General features: G+C 39.7%; 2 protein-coding genes across 3 annotated transcripts; both read left to right on the top strand.

The window, feature by feature from the left end:
• The first annotated feature begins 1,620 nt into the window (after positions 1-1,620).
• Positions 1,621-3,473, top strand: LOC108246802 (gamma-crystallin S-1-like). The gene is made up of 3 exons (XM_017434523.3): positions 1,621-1,737; positions 1,810-2,052; positions 2,195-3,473. The coding sequence occupies exons 1-3, from the start codon at positions 1,711-1,713 to the stop codon at positions 2,462-2,464; spliced, it is 540 nt and encodes a 179-aa protein (XP_017290012.2). The 5' UTR covers positions 1,621-1,710; the 3' UTR covers positions 2,465-3,473.
• Positions 3,474-6,235: 2,762 nt separating this feature from the next.
• LOC108246768 (ETS translocation variant 5) lies at positions 6,236-18,443 on the top strand. Of its 2 annotated transcripts, none has more exons than XM_017434479.3 (13): positions 6,236-6,375; positions 8,305-8,370; positions 8,492-8,573; positions 9,602-9,649; positions 9,761-9,811; positions 12,393-12,498; positions 13,920-14,162; positions 14,415-14,692; positions 14,785-14,847; positions 14,922-14,990; positions 15,791-15,942; positions 16,055-16,156; positions 16,813-18,443. In XM_017434479.3, the coding sequence occupies exons 2-13, from the start codon at positions 8,323-8,325 to the stop codon at positions 17,044-17,046; spliced, it is 1,476 nt and encodes a 491-aa protein (XP_017289968.1). In that variant the 5' UTR covers positions 6,236-6,375; positions 8,305-8,322; the 3' UTR covers positions 17,047-18,443. The 2 variants fall into 2 exon arrangements, with proteins under 2 accessions (XP_017289968.1, XP_017289967.1); XM_017434478.3 differs by having other exon boundaries at positions 16,055-16,162.
• The last annotated feature ends 950 nt before the right edge of the window (positions 18,444-19,393 follow it).

Raw genomic sequence — 19,393 nt, 5'->3', positions numbered from 1 at the left:
ACCTCGCTCCAGTTCATGAAGGTTTGCAGACATTTGTTTCTGCACGGCTCTCTTAAGGTCCCACCACAGCATCCCAATCAGGTTGATTTCCACTGGACCATTACGGAACCTTTACTGTTTAACTTTTCAGACATTCTGTTGTAGATTAGCTGCTGTGTTTGAGATCATTGTCATGTTTAATGACCCAGTTTGGTCCAAGCTTCAGCTGTCGGACACATTTGACTCTAGGATCCTTTAGTCTACGGAGGATTCATGGTCGATTCAGTGACTGCAGGTTGCTCAGGTCCTGTGACTGTAAAAGAAGCCCAAACTATCTATGTCCCACATTGTGCTTTACAGTTGATATGAGTTGTTTATACTGATATGTATTTGACTTTCTCCAACCATTGTGCTGTGTATTATGGGTAAACATGTCTACTTCTGTCTCATCTGTCCAAAGGACATCGTTCCAGAAGTCTTGAGGTGCGTTGAAACACAACTTTCCAAAGTCGAGTTGTTTTGTTGTGTTATTTTTAAAGATCAGAAGCTTTCTCCTGCGACCCTTCCAAACAAGCCACATTTGTATTTTTCTACTTGTCCCGTCATGAACTTTAACCTTTCACCTGCTAACTGAGGCTCTTGTTTTTTGGGGGGTTTTTTTGCAGTTTCTCTGAGCGTTGCACGGTCTGACCTTGAGGGGAAATCGCTGGGACATCCATTCCTGGGAAGATTAGCAGCTGTCTTAAATGTTTCCAACTTGTAAATAATCTTTCTCTCCATAGAATGATGGACTCCAAATAGTTTAGAAATGACCTTTGACCCTTCCCAGATTGATGGGCAGCAACAGTTGCTTCTCTAAGGTCATCCCTGTCTTTGCTTCAGCAGAACTTAGAAGTATTTTTGTCTCGTGTGCTCAATCAAAAAGAAATAAATGTGTAAATACAGTGTGTTGGCTTAGACTTATTCATTAAAACAGAAAAATTGTAATAATGAAACTAGAATTCCTTAAAGGAACACATACTGTCCAGAGTTTTAAACGAAGACCTTATGATGAGAAGGGATTATAGCAGTTTTGGTCAAACCTTGTAAATGATGTTGTGCCTCCAATAGTCAATGACTAAGTTTGAAACAAAGATGTTGTATGATTGGTGAGCACTCAGAGCATGTATTGGAGATGACTCTCAGCTACTACCACACCAAGTTTTAGCTTAATATCTGTAAAACTGACTGCTGTACAGGCATTTTTGTGTTAGCTAATGCCGATTAGCTTAAGGGTAACTCCAACAGTTTCATAAAAATCCTTCTGGTGGTTCATGAGATATTTTGCTAACAAATACACAGACATGAGCAAAAACATTGTTACCCTTATGCCTTTGGCTGTGAGCTATAAAAATCAGTTAAGCTTTTTTTTTAATTGTTCTGCAGGCTAAAATACCACACTGCAGGAACGTTTCTGGTGCCTTCCTGCTGGGTCACTGACTCAGCTCTAAATGCGTCGTTTCGACCCAAATGTCCTGCAGTGCCCCCATTTTTGTCACCGCGCCAGTTGTCCTTTCCACTTTGCATTTGCTTTGTTTGGGGAACAATGTGATCAGCCTGGATAAATATTTGAAACACTGATTGAAGTGTCCAGCTCAAACAAGGCAAACCATGTGCTTAGTTTAATTGTTCAAGTTCTGTATAAAGAGAAAACTGGAGGTGTCTGCTTTATTTGTTTGTTTGTTTTTTTAAATGCCGAACCCGCTGACCATGGAGAAGGTACTCACTGCTTTATATTTAATATATCTGTGCACGTTATGAGGCAATTCACCAAAACGCTTCTGCTTCCAGATCATTTTTTACGAGGACAGAAACTTCCAGGGTCGATACCATGAGTGCAACAGTGACTCCAGCGAGATGCACACGCACATCAGCCGCTGCAAATCCATCAAAGTGTTGGGAGGATTCTGGGTAGTATACGAGAGACCAAACTACATGGGCCACCAGTATGTGCTGAGCCCAGGAGAGTATCCAGACTACCAGTACTGGCTGGGCATCAACGACACCATCCAGTCTTGTCGCATCATCAGACATGTAGGTCCAGCGAAACGGATCGGTGCTTTGGTTCATGTCTGGTGAGCTTTTCAGCCATGGATGCTTCGAGGCATTTTGTTTTGAGAAGGCAAGATGAACTTGAATTTGCTTCAGGTTTTAAAAGGATGTGTCTTCCTTTAAGGTGGGGAGCTCATGGAGGATGAAGGTTTGGGAGAAGCCGAACTTTGAGGGCGAGTCTTTGGAGCTGACCAACAACATGCCAACCTTCCACGAGCTCTGGCAGAGCCGAGACATCCACTCCTGCAAGGTGTTCGAAGGAGCCTGGATCTTCTACGAGCATCCCAACTACAGGGGGCGCCAGATGCTGTTGGAGAGGGGCGAGTACAGGCGGTACTCTGAGTGGGGGGGCAGGAAGCCCACCGTTGGGTCCATCCGCCGGGTTACAAACTAATGCTGTTTAAAGGCTAAATATTTCAATTATACAACTAGGAAAATAAATTTAAGATACAAAACAAAATCTGTGTAAATATTTTAACTGTTAACAGCAATGTAATGGTTTATAAAACAAAGTTTAAATTAAACTCTGGTCTTCATAACTTTGCAATGACTATATTTAAAAACCATAAAACCAACAGAAAAACAAGATCAATAAAATTATATATATTTATAAATTTTTATTATTATAAATGGCTGCAGCCGATACAGGTGAAGTGTCATTTAGAGATCAAGTTAAACAGCTGAAGCTCAGGCAGGTGACTTCTTTATTTGCTGCATTTTAAAAGTGGTTAAGGGTGTGTGAGTGCCACCTGGTGGCCAAAGAGCTGCATTACATTTCAACAAGAAATGAAAGTGGAGGACTGAGTGGAAAAAGTAGAATGTATTTAATAAAAGAAGAGTATGAGGCCAAAACTTGCAGTGAATTTTATAATTAATGTCATAATACCACACCTCTAAGGGATTTTTTTCATATTTTGTCTAATTGTTACAACCAGTTGTCTTTGTGCTTTGTAGTTTGAAGTGTTAGAGTCTGTATTTTTGTAACTAAAAGGTACATCTGACTTATAAGACAATGTATCCAACTAATATGTTCACCTTTTTTAATCTTAGCTGTAAAGTTACATGAAAAGAGTCAGCAGACCTACAAAGAGGAGAACAGAAAACCTGGGGTGGTACCTACAGACGCTTTCAATGCCCCGCAGCTACAGGATGGGTCCACTTATATCACGTTTGTCGAGCTACCAAAAGGAAAGAATGAAAAGTCAGTGATGCGGCGTTGCACAGAGGCGGCGTTGTGGTTGAGCAAACAGGAGAGAAATCAGTAACAGAGTTGCTGAGCTCAGCTTGAGTTCGAGCCGGAGTGTTTATCAGATGCGGACCAGTTTTGGCATCTCCAGACGCTGATCCAGCGTTTCCAATCAGCACAACTCCACCTGGACAGATCACTCACTCAGTGTAAAGTCTGTCAGTTAAATGATCAAATATTAACTCCGACTTATTAAACAAATCTCTGCTCTTTGCTTGGGTTTGGCTTTTTTGTTTTCTTCCAAATTCAAAATACTCTGCAGCTGTGAGAATCTGCATTCATCACATTTTTATAAAAGAATATTAGCAGTCGGACGTGATGATTAAATCTATATTTATTGGTTTCTGCAGTTCGCCGACTCTTTGTCCAGTCAATGCAGATACGATACGTGCGCCAAAAACTGATTTATAATCACCTGAACTGAACTCAGCTCTGTGTGTTGAGTGCAAAAACAACCCAGAGGGCTTTACAAAGATTAAAATACGGAAAAGACAAATAACACAAATGTTAAGTTTTATTTCAAAAAGAAATGTAGCGGTACATAAAAACACCATGGGTACTTACCAGGTACGTACAGGTACCTACCTAGGTATGTACGAGGCACTTCATAATATGTACCAAGTACTTATCAGAGACTTACCAGACATGTACCAGGTACTTACTGGGTACATACCAGGTACGTACTTAGCATTGATCAAGTACATACGGAGACCACGCTGCATTATGAAGTGAATTATTATCCTGTATTTACTTACAGGCCACATACTTGGTACTTACCTGGTACATACCAAGTATTTACTTTGTATGAACCAGATACTTACCAGTATGTACCAGGTACTTACATGATGATAACCTGATACTTACCTGGTACTTGCCAGGTAAATATTTTATGAATATGTACCAGTTACTTATCCAGGACTTGCCAGGTATGTATCACGTACATACTGACTACTTACCAGGTATTTACTGGGTACTTACCAGGTACGTACCTAGTACTGACAAAGTACTTGGGGGGACCAAGCTGCATTATGAAGTGAATTATTACCCTGTACTTACTTACAGGCCACATAATTGGTAATTACCTGGTACATACCAGGTACTTGCTGGGTATGAAACAGATACCTACCAGTATGTACCAGGTACTTACATGATGGTCACTTGATACTTATCAGGTAAATATTTTGTGAATATGTACCAGGTACTTATCGAGGACTTGCCAAGTATGCACCACATTCATACTGAGTACTTACCAGGTATTTAATGGGTACTTACCAGACACAAACTGGGTACATAGTGAGCATGTGAGCCAGGTACTCACCAGATACATCCAGGCACCAGGCTGTATTATGAAATGAATTATTACCCTGTACTCATTTACCAGGTTAGTATTTACTGGATATGTACCCAGTAAGTACTGGGTACACACTGTACGTATTTCTACCCACACAAACATAAAGGGAGTTAGCTCTAACCTTTTCAAAAAGGGAACTGTTTTGTGTTTTGTTTTTAAAGCAGGGAGGATCCTGTACCTTCATCAGCAGCTGGTTTTACGAGGGAGGAGCTCAAAAACTAAAAAAAGAAAAACAAAACATGCCTCCCAGTTTTTGACCTTGAAAGTCTTAGAACCTGAGGTCTGGAAGTCTGGAAGTAAGCGTTTTATTCTGAGGTGACGGGGGAACAATGAAAACCTTTCAGGAAAAAAAAAATGGTCAAGGCCATTCAGGACTTAGAACGTGATGAGAGGAGCTGAAAATTCAGGCTTTCTTAAGGACCGAGTGCAGAGATCGCTCAGCTCCACCAGTCAGGACTCGATCTGCAGCGACTCTTTGATTAAAGACCAGAAGTGATTGTGTTCTGACATTACATTATCCAGAAGGGAACATTGATTTGTTGCGTACACCAAGCTGCAGCTGACCTTTAATCTTCTTATGAGCATATTAGGATTAAAGTCTTGATTACTACTCTTTTTTTTTTTAATTCTGTCTAATGTGCCGAGCAATCAGTCGTGGAGGAGGTGCTATGTGAGATTTATCAAAAAAAAAAAAAAAAACACGTGGTACCTTTGATGATTTCACTGCAGCTGCTGGCAATGAAGTGGAAATAGATCAAAGAGGAATTAAAGGATAAAAACTCATGTGACAGTAGATTAAAACAAAAAAAGACAGATACATACAATTGACTATTTTCCCCCAGCAGGAGCTTCAAATGTGAAATTCATTTCAGTTCAAAGAGCATTTCTAAGATAGACACTGGGAGCCAAAGGATTGATTAATCAGTCAAATGTAATTGCTTTGGGGCGGAAAACTACACAAAACGATGCACAGGCAACTACTGGGACAAATATCTCAGAAGGATGTATTCAGTATTAAATGTCAAAGTTAAAAAATAAGTTAAGATAAGAAAAAAATGGTTTGTTCTTTTAGAAGCAATACAAAAACCCTTATTAAATGCATTATCTATGGGGGGTTTTTGCCATTGTTTTCACCAATAATTCATGTCGGATAAGATTTACAAGTACATGCTTGAGGTAAAGTGTGACCACTTGCAGAAAAATGCAAGATATTTGTTGCTATTTAAAGTTGTTGCAGCTGTCGTTATGGTGTTGCCATTCAAAGCTGTTGTTGCAGCTGTCGTTACGGTGTTGCCATTTACAGTTGTTGTTGCAGCAGCTGTGTTGTTGCTATTTAAAGTTGTTTTGTTGTACTTTTAGAGCCGGGGGGTTAATATTTTTGTATTCATGTTGTTTTAATGATTCGTCTGGTGGTTCTGTCCCTTTAAGTGAGCTGTGGATTCATGAATGAAACGCAGCCATTCATAAAAAACACAAGGAACGCACGTCAGAGCGCCCTCGGCCCCGATTGGCCCGTCCGTTTGACTGACCGCCGCTCGCAGCCAATGGGAGCGCGGCAAAGGCGCTCGGCTTTATCGGGGAGCTCTTCATTGAGAAAAATCCACAGCCGAGTGTTTATCGGAGAAGCTGCAGGCGATGTAGGGAAAGAAGACCTGCGTCCGTTTTGTTTCCTCCTTCACGTTTCTCGACACGAACGTCACCAAACCAGGTAGGACCTGCGTCGCTACGCTAGCAGGAGCTAACGGTACTCGCCTGTTTTTTTGTTAACGTTCACGCGGGTTTGTTGCTGGCCGTGTTGAGGGGAGGGGGGCAGATTACGGGTTAAAGAGGCTAACGCCATTTTCTAAAAAATCAAAGGCGCTGCGCGTCCATTTCCCCCCGCTAATTCTGTCGGCTCCGCTGCGCGACTCTTCCGTTTGCAGCAGCTGCTTTTTTAATCACCATGTTAGCATATGTGCGCGTTTTTCTGTCCGCGTTGGTAAATTTCTCGATGCTGAGCTGTATGCCCCCTTCACCTCCTCCTCCTCCTCCTTCTCCTCGGAGGATCAAGTTTCACTTCATTGAGAAAAACAAGGAGGTCCCACAGCGAGCGGAGCAATTATTTCCTGTGCGTCACGCCAAACTCCGTTCAATTTTCTTCCAATTTAAGCTTTTGTCTCAATAATAAACGTGTTATAAACCTAATTTAACCTTTTCCTCTATAATTATAAAACTATCAGAGATTACCAAAGTTTGGGTCATGAAACATAAATCCTTAAAAGAATACATATTTTAAAAATTGAAGATTAGAGCCTTTATGGTTGTCGAGATCTCGCGAGATCTCGCGTTTTGGAGCATGAGTTGGGGGATTACTCTCAGCTACTACCACATCAAATCGGAGCTCAGCTTCTGCAAAGGAGCTATAGCCATTTATGTGTTACCGATTTAGCTGCGGCGGCCATCTTGAATCAGCTCAAAACTAAAAGTTCATCAGCTATATTTGCACTTCCTGTTATTACTTTTATGAGTGTTTCATCAAAAGCAATCCTCTGGTTCAAGAGATATTTTGCTAATAGACAGCTTCAGCTTTCATTTCGGCTTTTAACTGTGGCCAATATATACATGTATGATATTTGACAAGATTATTGGCTTATCAGCGATAAAGTCAGGGTCATGAGTTTAATTTTGTGGGTAAAACCATAGCGCTAATGAAATGTGCTTTTACATAATTATAAGGTTTATTCCTATCAAGTAACCTTATATTTATGCAGTAAAGGTATAAAATAGTTTGTAATGAGTTTTATACGAGCCTCAGATGAATACTTTTTCCTTTAAAAGTGTGTTTCAGTGAGATTTAATGCAGTAAATCAAAATAATTATTTTTTAAAAATGCAGGAAAACATTTTTTGTTGTTACTTAAAGAAATGTTTTCAAAGTGTGAGACGGCTCAGAGTGTGGAGGTGAGAAAATAATGGTTGCGATTTGGTTAAAAAATGCCTTTAGAGGAACCTTTTATGCGTTTTTGAAGCAAAAGTGTCATCCAAAAAAGGTTAAAACACCAAAAACAACTGGATTTCTGTCCCTGTAGCTGAAGACGTTTAATATGTGTCGTTCTTCTGACTATGGGATAAATATTCTGCAGGATACAAATCAGGCTAAATAAACTGCTGCTGTTTTATCTGCAGGTTTTCCTTTGACTCCGTGTTTTAAAGCAACATTTCCCCATGTTTCTGAAGCCCCGGACGTGTCAGACAGCCGTGTGTTTAAGCAGAAACCCTGACAAATATTTACTCCATGTTCATCAGCGCCTCTGCTTTGTCTGATTGATGGATGGAGCTTATTAAGGTGCAGCCACGGGGAAAGACGTCACGTTTTATTGCTCCCTGCTTATCACCTTTCCGAACGCCTCTGATTCGCTTACCATTCGCGTCACTTAGAGCTTTAATTATCAACAGAGCTGTAAAAGCCTCTCTCTCTTTATTTATTTATTTTTTTCAGGTCATCAAGTTAGAATCACAGAAACAAATTGAGTGGCGTGAAAGAGACGATGTTTCCGCGAGTTGAATGGTTCTCTTGGTGGAAAATAAACCCCCGGCAGTAAATCCAGAGCCTCAGAATATTTCTCTTATAATAATAATTGCTCCTTTTATTTCTCCAGAGTGAAGACTGCAGCAACATGGACGGCTTTTATGACCAGCAGGTCCCCTTTGTGGTGCCTGAGAGTGTGAGTTTTTTATTTTTTTAATTTGACAATTTATTTCCATACATTTATTGGTTTCTGTGCTCGCAGAGGGGAAAAAAGGGGGGAAGAGGTCTGAGTTGTTTTGTTGTATCTGCTGCTGTAGAACTGTCACCCGGAGGAGGAGAAGTGCCTCAGCGACAGGCGGAGGAAGTTCTTTGACACCGAGCTGGCTCAGGACACAGAAGGTACGAAATACACAGAGACGGCTGTCAAAACGCAGCCGAACAGCAGCTTGAAGAACACTAGACCAGCTAAAAGCAGCGACAAAGCTAACTAAAAACACTAAAAGGCTAGATAAAAAAGGAAATGAAGCAAAATGCTAACTAAAGTAGCACAATTGTAGCTGAAAGCTAAAAGAAGCAAAATGCTAAAAGCAAAACACAGAACACAAGACTAGCTTACAGCTAAGAGTAGCAAAAGGATCAATTAAAGCCAAATGTAGCAGCTAAAAGTGGCAAAAGACTAGCATATAGCTAAAAGTAGCAAAATGTTAACTAAAGTAGCACAATTCTAGCTGAAAGCTAAAAGAAGCAAAACGCTAGATGAAAGCCAAAATCAGCAAAAGGGTAAAAGCTAAATACAGAACACAAGATGATCCAAAACTAAAAATAGCAAAAGGTTAGATAAGAACAAAAAGCTAGATAAAAGTAAAATGGAGCAAAATGCTAGCTAAAGTAGCACAATGCTAGCATAAAGAAGCAAAGCTCTAGATGAAAGCTAAAAACGGCTAACGGCTAGCTAAACGAGGAAGAAAAAAAGCTAGCTTAAAGTAACAAAAGAATACCTAAAAGTAGCAAAACATGAGCTAAAAGTAGAAAAAAAGCTTGCTGAAAAAAACAAAACAGTAGTTAAAAGCCTAAAATGCTAACTGAAGGCTAAAAGTAGCATAAATTAAGCCAGTAGCTGAAGCACATTTGAAAATAGAACAATGTTGTTAAAGAAACGAGAGGTCTGAATGTTTTTCTATAGGGAAAATATTTGAAGTAGTTAAATATTTTGAAAAGTTACAAAAACAAAAAGGCACAACAGCCACCTCCTGAGTGATATGAATGTTTTGTCAATGGTGTGGATTCAGAATCAGCATTTAAATTATAAAGAATGAGATCTGAGAGTTCAAAAGCTTGTTTTCTTTTATTCTATGAGCTAAAAGAAGTGAGGCTAACAAGTCGGGACTGTTCTTTTAACTAAAAGATGAAATTTGTGATTCTTTCAGAGCTTTTTCAAGATCTGAGCCAGCTCCAAGAAATCTGGATCGCAGAAGGTAAAATAAAAATGACGCCATTTGTTTTAAATACAACCAAACGCGCCGCCTGAATAGTTTATTTTTGGGCTCGGCGAGTCTTTAATCATCCTGTCCTCTGTCGTCTGACAGCTCAGGTTCCTGATGACGAACAGTTTGTCCCAGATTTCCAGTCCAATAACTGTGAGTAGCAGCTTCTCCTCATCCAGAGACATTTCACAGCTTTACACACATTCTTTATTCAGGAATCCTGATTGCTTTAAATCGCTGACTGAAACCCCAGGAGAATAAAAAAAGAGTAGCGAATTATCCTGCAAACATTTTATTCATGTAATTTCAAGCATGATTTATCACACTTAATTGGGTGACGAAGCTCTATTTTTGTTTGTAAACTGTTAAAACCACAGGAATGAGTCATTCTGTCCAGTTATTACTGGGTGCTGTTTATTTTGACTCAATCCGTCGTTACAAATTGCAAAGAGAGTCGTGCTCGGCTGAAAATAGTCCGACCAAACACAGCCCTGCCCACTCGCATTAAAAAAAAAACTCTTCGAAGAACATGAAGGTTTTATTTATATTTACTGAGAGTGGGTGTTTGAGTCACAGCGAAGGAGCTTTTTTTTCTTTAATGGGATTAAAACCAAGACGAAAAGGGACCCAATGAGGTCCCAGTTACCTTTTTAGGTATCAGTGAAAATAAAAAAAATTAAGGACTATTTTTAGGACTATTTTGCTTAGAAAATGACTCGAGATACATTGTAGACAACAGAAATGTAAAAACAGCTGAAATGTGACACAGAAGAGCCAAATGACACATCGATTGGACAGCAGAACCAAACCAGGGGAAATGCATTTTCTTTAAAAAATACAGTGTGAAAGCTGATGGGGAAGCAGCAAACAAAAACTAGCTAAAAGCTAGCAAAAGGAACAAAATGCTAGCTTAAAATAACAAAATGAGAACCAAATGTAACAGAACACTAGCTAAAAATGAGTAAATGCTTGCTACAAGAAGCAAATCAGTAAAAAAGGGCAGAACATGAATTAAAAGTAGCAAAACACTAAATAAAAGCAATATGCTAAATAAAATTAGCTAAAGGTATCAAAACACTGAGTTAGAAATAGAAAAACCCTAATCAAATGCTAAAATTATCAAAATGCTAGCTGTAAGAAGCAAAACACTAGCTCAAAGTGCTAAGGAAAATGCTAATTAAGAGTAGTCAAACACTAGCTATAAACAAAAACTACAAAAATCCTAGCTACAAGTAGTAATGTGCTAAATAAATGTAGTAAAGCATTATTATTATTATTAGCAGTGTTATTATGACCAGTAGTAGTATTATTATCAGAGAAGTTACTGGTTGTAAAATTAGCATGAGCGAAAATTAGTAGTAGTTGTATTAGATGAAGTATTATAAAGAGAACAATAGTTCTGAAGGGTTTGAAAAGATTGAGTGTATTGTAATAGAGTTTTTATTTTTTCCTTTGGAAATAAAGTTAAATATAAAACCAAAAGTCAGAGGGCAAAGTGTGCAGAAGGAATAACATGCTCCAAAAATTTTAAAAAACAGGATAACACTAATGTTCATTCTGAATCAGCTCTCACCCGGTATTGACTTATGATGCTTCAAGTGTGACGTAAATAAAACTTAAACCAAGAAATACAGAAACAGGACACGAAACGAGACACAGAAACAACAAAAACATTGTATCAATGGACACAAAATAAAACAAAAAAAGACCATAAACGTTTTAAAAACCCACATAAATGGTCTGAATGAGACGTTGAAGTAAATTCTTTATTCCGTCACACATCTGTAAGGTACACATAGAGTGGGTCAGGGATAATTTTAGCTGATTTGTCTAAATCTCCTCTCCACTGTTGGGACATATTTGCGTTTAACGTGACTTTCATTGACGCAGTCATCCCGACACCTACACACGGGTGGAGCCGGTGCCAGATAAACGAAGGCAGGCTTGTGGACAGGAAACGGAGGAGTTGTAAAATTACTTTCATGGACCGTGCCTGAACGTTTATTAAGAAACCATCACAGATAAGCGAGGGGTCAAAAAGGGACATTAAGTACAGCTAAACAAACATGGTGGTGGTGAGGTGGGGTGTTTATTGCCTCTGTAATGGCAGCTCCCTCGTCAGAACCGCTCCAGGTTCGGGTCGTAAAGCTGACGGCGAATGTGCCACAGATGGAAACGTTTGTGGCCCGTTTGCGTCACAGAACCCAGGCGTTGATTCCCACGAACAGAGAGATCAGATAGGAGTCTTTATTTAGAACAAATTCACGGGAAGTAAGAGACACAAAGGTAGAAAAGTTAAAGGACCCTCGGCGCACAGATCAGAATAAATTTAGCTAAGAAAGAATAACTGAATTCATCCTGAAGGAATGCATGTCACCCGCTGCCTTATTTACCAACATTTCTAACGAAGCTATCAGTTCGTGCTCGGATTATACCACCCCAAATCTTGGCTCCATATCTGTTAAATTATACAGTTTACTAAGCTGTAGCGGCCATCTTGAATCAGGTTAACTCCAAAGGGTAATCAGTTGCAGATGTGCTGTCATTAAAATTTGTCTGGTGGTTCGTGAGATATTTTGCTAACAGATGGGCAAATGCGCAGTAGTTACACAATCGCCTGCTGTAAAAAAAAAAAACTTTTATTAAAACTTGTTCGCTTTTTTAGGGGGGAAAATGTTGTAACGTGCTCTGTTTGCAGTTGAAGCAGATGTTTTGCTTGTTTCCTGTGTTGCAGTGATGTTTCATGGAGCCGTCAGCAAAGTGAAGCGGGAGCCCAGCTCGTCCAAAGACTCGTCCCCCTGTGGAACGCCTCAGACTGACTCGTGCCTTTACAGCTACAGGTACCCGAGCTCCGGACCGCGCTGAACGACAAACTGAGGCTTTAGAGTTAAAGCAAGCAGAGCAGAATGAAACTTAGCAAAACAAAAGCTAGAAGCTAAAAGGTTTAAGTTGGCAAAACAGTAGCTGAAAGCTAAAATAACAGCACAGTGACTAAAACTAGCAAAATGTAGCAAAGATAAAATCAGAAATAATATATTATAACACAGTAGCTAGAAGCCAAAATTAGCAAAACTGTAGCTAAAGGCTAAAGTTGGCAAAGCTGAAGCAAAGACAAAATCGACAAAGATGTAGCTAAAAGCTACAATTAGCAAAACAGTAGCTGAAAGCTAAAATAACACAGTAGCTAAGACTAGCAAAATGTAGCAAAGATAAAATCAAAAATAATATAACACAGATTCTAGAGGCCGAAATTAACAAAACTAGCAAAAAATTATTGTCAAAACTGGACCTGAAAGCTAAAATTGTCAAAACTTTATCAAAGACGAAATCGCAAAAAATCTGTAGCTACAAGCTTAATTTTGCAAAAGAGTAGCTGAAAGCTAAAAAACAACACAGTAGCTAAAACTAGCAAAATGTAGCAAACTTAAAATCAGAAATAATTTACTATAACACAGTAGGTAGAAGCCAAAATTAGCAAAACTGTAGATAAAGGCTAAAGTTGGCAAAGCTGAAGCAAAGACGAAATTGGCAAAGATGTAGCTAAAAGCTAAAAATAGCAAAACAGTAGCTAAAAGCTAAAATAACAACACAGTAGCTAAGACTAGTAAATGGAGCAAAGATAAAATCAGAAATAATTTACTATAACACAGATGCTAAAAGCCAAAATTGTCAAAACTGTAGCAAAAGATAACTGTCAAAACTGGAGCTGAGAGCTAAAATTAACACAGTAGCTAAAAGCTAAAATTGTCAAAACTGTAGCAAAGATGAAATCGGAAAATCTGTAGCTACAAGCTTAATTTTGCAAAAGAGTAGCTGAAAGCTAAAAAAATCTACACAGTAGCTAGAAGCCAAAATTAACAACACAGTAGCTAAAAGCTACAATTAAAAACACAGTATGTAAAAGCTAACATTAGCAAAGCAGTGGCTGAAAACTACAATGAGTATAATCAGACAGAAATAGAGCAAGTAGCTGAGCAGATTTTTAGAAAACATTGTTTCTGAAGTACCGTAACTGAAGAGATCTAATGTATTTCTATGGGGATTCTTTTGTAAATAAAGTTAAAACATTCAAAAAGTATAAAAGTTGCACTAAAATTCACAGCTCATTATTTCTGACTGAGCCAAAAGTTTTGATTTATGAATGATTGAAACAGCTCGAAGTACAGAAGTAGTTTCACTGCAGATACCACATATCAGCCGACACTGATGCTGTTTTAGCTGCTTTAGCTCACAGCCCCACCATGTCCCGTTCTCCTCTCAGTGCCTGTGAAAACAAGCCAGGTCCGGGTCCGGCCTCCACCCATGGAACCAGGCGCGGCTCCATCCACCCAGCCGGACCTCCACCCTTACAGAGGCAGCTGCAGCCACCCGCCTCTCAGCTCACCAGCCCGGCAGCAGTTTCCAGCCCCTTTCGCTGCCACAACCTCCCGCCGGAGAACCAGCACTTCGCTCTGCCTCGCGCCCCCACCAGCTGCTCGGGGGCTTCTTACAACACAGAGCAAAGGTGGGTTCTGGGCATCAGCAGTGGGCGAATACAGTCGTCATTGGATGTACATCTGCTACAACTAATCAGCACAAAAATGGATAGAACTAAACCCATTTTACAGATACTCAGCTGAATTTGGACCTGAGAGTCATTCAGAACACATACTCTGAGCGTGACATGTTGTTAGTGTCGGATGAGATGTAGATTTCTTGAATTGCATGAATGCTTTAAGCCTTACAGAAACTGACAGGAGGTCCTGTTTCCTCCCAGGTTCCAGCGGCAGCTCTCGGATCCCTGCCTGCCCTTCCTGCCTCCAGAGAAAACCACCAACACGCCGTACCACCCCCCCACCTGCGACGGCCGCCCTCTGTACCAGCGCCACCCGTCGGAGCCCCTCGTCCCCCTCGCCGCCCGCGGTTTCAAACAGGAGCTGGTGGACCCTCGGTACCCAGACCCGGGGCCTCCCGGTCCAGGTCTGCCCCGGCCGCAGACCACTTTCAGCCAGGTCAAAATCAAACAGGAGCCGAGAGACTTCAGCTTCGAACCAGGTGTGTGAGATTTCTCCCTCATTTATTTATCATTTTGATTTCTGAAATAAACGGAAGGAAACAAGATTTATGTCTTCGCTCGTGTTTTCCAGAGGTCCAAACCTGCCAGTCATCGTTTGGCAAGACTTCGGCTTTGTTTCAGAAGAACGGTGCTGGTGAGTTTCATCATCCTGCTGCTAAAGTTCTGCTGTGGTTCGGCCCGCTCCAACCTGTGAACGTCTCTCTGCAGGCTTTGGGTTTGACAGAGAACATCGCCTGTACTTCGATGACACCTGTGTTGTTCCCGAGAGGATGGAAGGTGAGGCTGGAGAATGAACGCTGAGGGCTGAATGCGAGCTAAAGGCTCAAAGCATGGAAAGGATAGCTGGAAGCTTAAACTAGCAAAAGGCTGACTCAAAGCTAAAAGTGGAAAAGATTAGCTAAAAGTAGCAGAATGATAGCTGAAAACTGAAAGTATGAAATGGCTAGCTAGAAGCTAAAACTAGCTAAAGACTGGCTAAAAGCAGCAAAAAGCCAGCTAAACGCCTAAAGTAACAAATTATTAGTTAAAAGCCAAAAGTAGCAGAATGTTAGCTAAAAATATCAAAAGGCTAGCTACATGCTAAAACTAGCAAAAGGCAGGCTAAAAGTAGCAGAGCAGAAGCTAACAGTAGCAACAGGTTGGTTAAAAGCTAAAAATAGCAGAACAGTAGCTAAAAGCAAAAAAAAACAATTGAATGCTATCTAAATTTAACAGAACGGTTGCTAAAAGTAGTAAAATGCAAGCTAAAAGTAGCAGAATCATAGCCAAAAACAATAAATGGCAAAAAGGTAGCTACTAAAAGTAGCAAAATGAAAGATAAAGATATCTAAAGGATAGCTAAAAGTAGCAGAGCAGAAGCTAAAAGCAAAAAAAAAAAAAATAGAATGGAAGCTAAAGGTACCAGAGTGGTAGCTAAAAGCAATAAATAGCTACAGGGTAGCTACTAAAAGTAGCTAAAAGATAAGGATAGCTTTAAATTCAGCGTTCACGCAGCTAGTTTTCCTTACATTAACAACGGAAGAACTTCATCATTGCTGTTTTGTTGAGCTAACTGAGCCGTTTGGCTGCGCAAACAGGTAAAGTTAAGCAGGAAGGCCTGCCGTACCAACGCCGCGGCTCCCTGCAGCTCTGGCAGTTCCTGCTGACGCTGCTCGACAACCCGGCGAACCGACACCTGATCGTGTGGACGGGACGCAACATGGAGTTCAAACTCATCGACCCCGAAGAGGTGAGGCTTTGCACGCTGGGATTCCATTTAATCTTTCATTTAACTTTCGGAGGAAACTCTCCTGAAATGTTAGAAATGAAATGAATAAAGCATTCTCGTTGTTGTTGGTCAGGTGGCTCGGCTTTGGGGCATCCAGAAAAATCGTCCGGCCATGAACTACGACAAGCTGAGCCGCTCGCTGCGGTACTACTACGAAAAGGGCATCATGCAGAAGGTAAAGGCGAGTCATGTTTCACTTCCTTCATTTTTATTATTCTCGCTCATCACCGTTGAAAGGTTAGCCTTTTTGTGTCAGTAAAATATCTTATGAACCATATAAACCTGACTTAAAGTGATTCTACATAAAGCTAATTGACCTGAACGCAAAAAATGGCTGTAATGTTGAGCTAAGACTGGGAGTGGTAGTAGCTGAGAGTCATCCCTGACTGGTAGTCCAAGCGCTAAAAGCTCTGTGATATTTTTGCTTTTGGCATCAACCCATTTCAACATGGCTGCCATAGCTGCTGACCTTTAAAACACAGAAATGGCTGTCAGTTTTACAGATACCAAGCTAAGATTTGGAGTGGTAGTAGCTGAGAGTCACTCATAAAACACACTGTTGTAATATCAGGACTTTGGCAAAATGCATTCCTTCAAGAAACGCTTGTTTTAGTTATGAAGTGTTAATCAAATTTTAGTTTTCTGTCTTTTTTTTGGCTCTTATTGTTTGTTTGTTTTTCCTAAACCTGTTGCGTACGAATTTAGATTTTCTTTCCACTTAAAGCCCCCCACCCAATTTTTAATGTTAATATTACAATTTTACAGGCTGTAGTTCGTTTAAACGGATTTCCAAATTAACCCGAATGTCCCGGTCCATTTCTTGTCCTGCAGGTGGCCGGAGAAAGGTACGTGTACAAGTTTGTGTGCAACCCTGACGCGCTGTTCTCCATGGCGTTCCCGGAAAACCAGAGGCCGAACCTGAAGGTGGACCTGGACGCCGTCCTGCCCCCCAGCGAGGAGGACGGCTTCCCCCTGCCCGCCTACGAGGAGGAGGGGCCCTACCTGGTGGATGGGGTGGAGCAGTGCGTCCAGGGGCTGGCTTTCCCCGACAGCTACCCGTACTGACCCACAGCTGCGGCCAACGGGAGGTTTAACTCCAAACCTAAAATTACTGAGCAGTGTTTAAGGTAAACACAAAAAGATTTGTTGTTTTTTAAAGTTTCTCTCGAACCAGAAGGCTGAAAATCAGTGAAGACTGTTAAACTTAAAAAACATTTCTCCACCCAAAACTGTTGTTCTCATTAAAAATTAACAAGTTTTCATGGGTTTATATTCAGATTGTAAATATTTTGAAGAAAAAAAAGTCTAAATTGTTAATGGAATACTTGCAATAAAGGATTTGTAGCGATTTGTTAAAGATGAAGACAAAATTATAGAAGAAAATTTGAAATTGCCAAATAAAAATTGGTGATTCGTGAACGAAAAACTAATATTTACAGAAAATCCATCACTAGATAAATGGTAGTTTAGATTTAAAGTTGTTATTTTTTTTATAAAAAAAAGGGCAGATGATGTACCATTATGATGCAAAGAATTGTGAATTTACAATAAACTGTTTAAACGGTGATAATAATACAGAATAAAAATCTGATCTGATTGAAAACTAAACTAATTTAAAATTTAAATCTGACATTTTTTCCTTTTTAAAATTTCAGCTTTTTCTCATATGACTGCCATTAAGCTTCAACACGATACGTTTTTTTGTCCTGATTGTGGCAACTTTTTATTTTTTATTTTTTTATTTTGTTTTATTTTGACAGTCAAACTTGTCGTTTCTCTATAGTGGTAATTTCGTAGCATGGCCATCGCTGTAGTCGTTGCATTCGTAAACTCTGGGATCTGTTTTGCAACCAAAAACTATCTCAAAGCCATGGCGCTCTTAACTAATTTACTTACTTTTTTTTTTTTTTTGGTAAGTTTTTTAGCTAAATTCAGACCGCTTGAAAGGGACACTTGTGTATTTTTCAGACATTTCAACCTTAAAACATCTATATTAAAAACTGTCCTTTGTGTCCTGTTCCCTGGTTTCAAAGCTGATATTTTTGGCATTATATGGACTTGTATGTTTTCGTATAACGGTTTAAGATAAAAGTATTTTTTTTAATTCTGTAATACTTACACTCTTATGCTAATAATAAGAAGCATGGACTTTCTTCCAGACGGCTCACAACTTAATGTACTGAACTAGTTTTCTGCATTTTGTATAGTTTGTTTGCTTCAGTGTGTAGAGAAAAATGTATAATTATATATGGATATATTTTTGCTAAAGGCTGTGTTTGCTTGCTAACGTGTTGCATCAGCACTCCACGGAGGAGGAACTCTGGGAGTCCTGCAGGAAGGAGATGGTTGTTATGGTATATTTTGCTATAAGATCACTGACACTGGTGTAACCTCTACCCTCAGATACTGTCTGTGTGCCTTCTGTTGATCTTTACTGATACAATAAACTATTTTACTCTTTTCTTTTTGCCTTTTTTTTCCCTGAGAACAACAGAGTTTAATTACACGCTGTCTACGTGTAGTCCAAACAAAAAAAAACACAGTAAATTTTAAAAAGGGGCTTAATTGAAAAAAAGAGTGTCTTGAAAGACTCAGCTGTCAAAAAAATGGCAACATTATCTTTTCCACGTGTGCTGCTGTGATGTTTACTTCCATGCTGACCTCAAAAAACTGCTTCAAATCATCTGAAACTATAAAAAAGCTTATATTATTGTTCTTCAGTAAAATGAATGCTGCAACCAAGACAAGAGTGTTTAGAAGTCAAAACTTAGTCTATGTTTAAGACTCTTAATGTGAAGGATTAAAATAATCTCACTGACTTCCACTGTAAATAAATTGCATCTTGGACCGCTTCAGCTAAAATAATGCATGATATTTTGTAGGTAAACCCGGAAAATACATTACAATAATTATAACAAATAAGAGAAACACAGCTTAAAAGATGTTTTTTTTTTTCCCCCAACGTTTCAACTTTTATCTGTCAATAAAACTGACACCTTAATCTAGACATTTACAATTTAATCTCAAAATAATGTTAATTTAAAAAAAAAAAAAACTTAACTTCCTAATTTCTTTAAGCTGTAAGCTTTTGCGACCACCAGAGGGTACTGTTTCCCACACTCCGAAGTAACACATTTCAGGAAGTACTGCATGATAGTGGTACTTTAACATCAACCAGCTTACCTGTCAGTGAAACATTTGATCGGCCTCCTAAAAGCCCAGTCTAGGTCACACTGAAGACAACAAGCTGCCTTTCTTGGACTGTCTGGTGCACATGGTAGGAGAGGACAGTCTCAACATTGAAGTCTACAGGAAACCAACCCACACAGATCAGTACCTTCTGTTTGACTCTCACCACCCTCTGGAACACAAACTCTCTGTCATCAGAACGCTACAGCATCGGGCCGAACAC

This window comes from Kryptolebias marmoratus, linkage group LG23, assembly GCF_001649575.2.
Source record: "Kryptolebias marmoratus isolate JLee-2015 linkage group LG23, ASM164957v2, whole genome shotgun sequence".
NCBI classification, from domain to species: domain Eukaryota; kingdom Metazoa; phylum Chordata; class Actinopteri; order Cyprinodontiformes; family Rivulidae; genus Kryptolebias; species Kryptolebias marmoratus.
Note: the sequence above shows the minus strand (reverse complement) of the source record. Positions and strands in the feature narration are given on the sequence as shown.

Excerpts from the sequence above, each read along its gene's own strand:
- LOC108246768 (XM_017434478.3), top strand. The coding sequence starts at position 8,323 with ATGGACGGCTTTTATGACCAGCAGGTCCCCTTTGTGGTGCCTGAGAGT. Across the intron at positions 14,991-15,790 it reads TGTTCCCGAGAGGATGGAAG|GTAAAGTTAAGCAGGAAGGC; the intron begins GTGAGGCTGGAG and ends CTGCGCAAACAG. Across the intron at positions 15,943-16,054 it reads AACTCATCGACCCCGAAGAG|GTGGCTCGGCTTTGGGGCAT; the intron begins GTGAGGCTTTGC and ends GTTGTTGGTCAG.
- LOC108246802 (XM_017434523.3), top strand. The coding sequence starts at position 1,711 with ATGCCGAACCCGCTGACCATGGAGAAG. Across the intron at positions 1,738-1,809 it reads ACCCGCTGACCATGGAGAAG|ATCATTTTTTACGAGGACAG; the intron begins GTACTCACTGCT and ends TTCTGCTTCCAG. Across the intron at positions 2,053-2,194 it reads CTTGTCGCATCATCAGACAT|GTGGGGAGCTCATGGAGGAT; the intron begins GTAGGTCCAGCG and ends TCTTCCTTTAAG.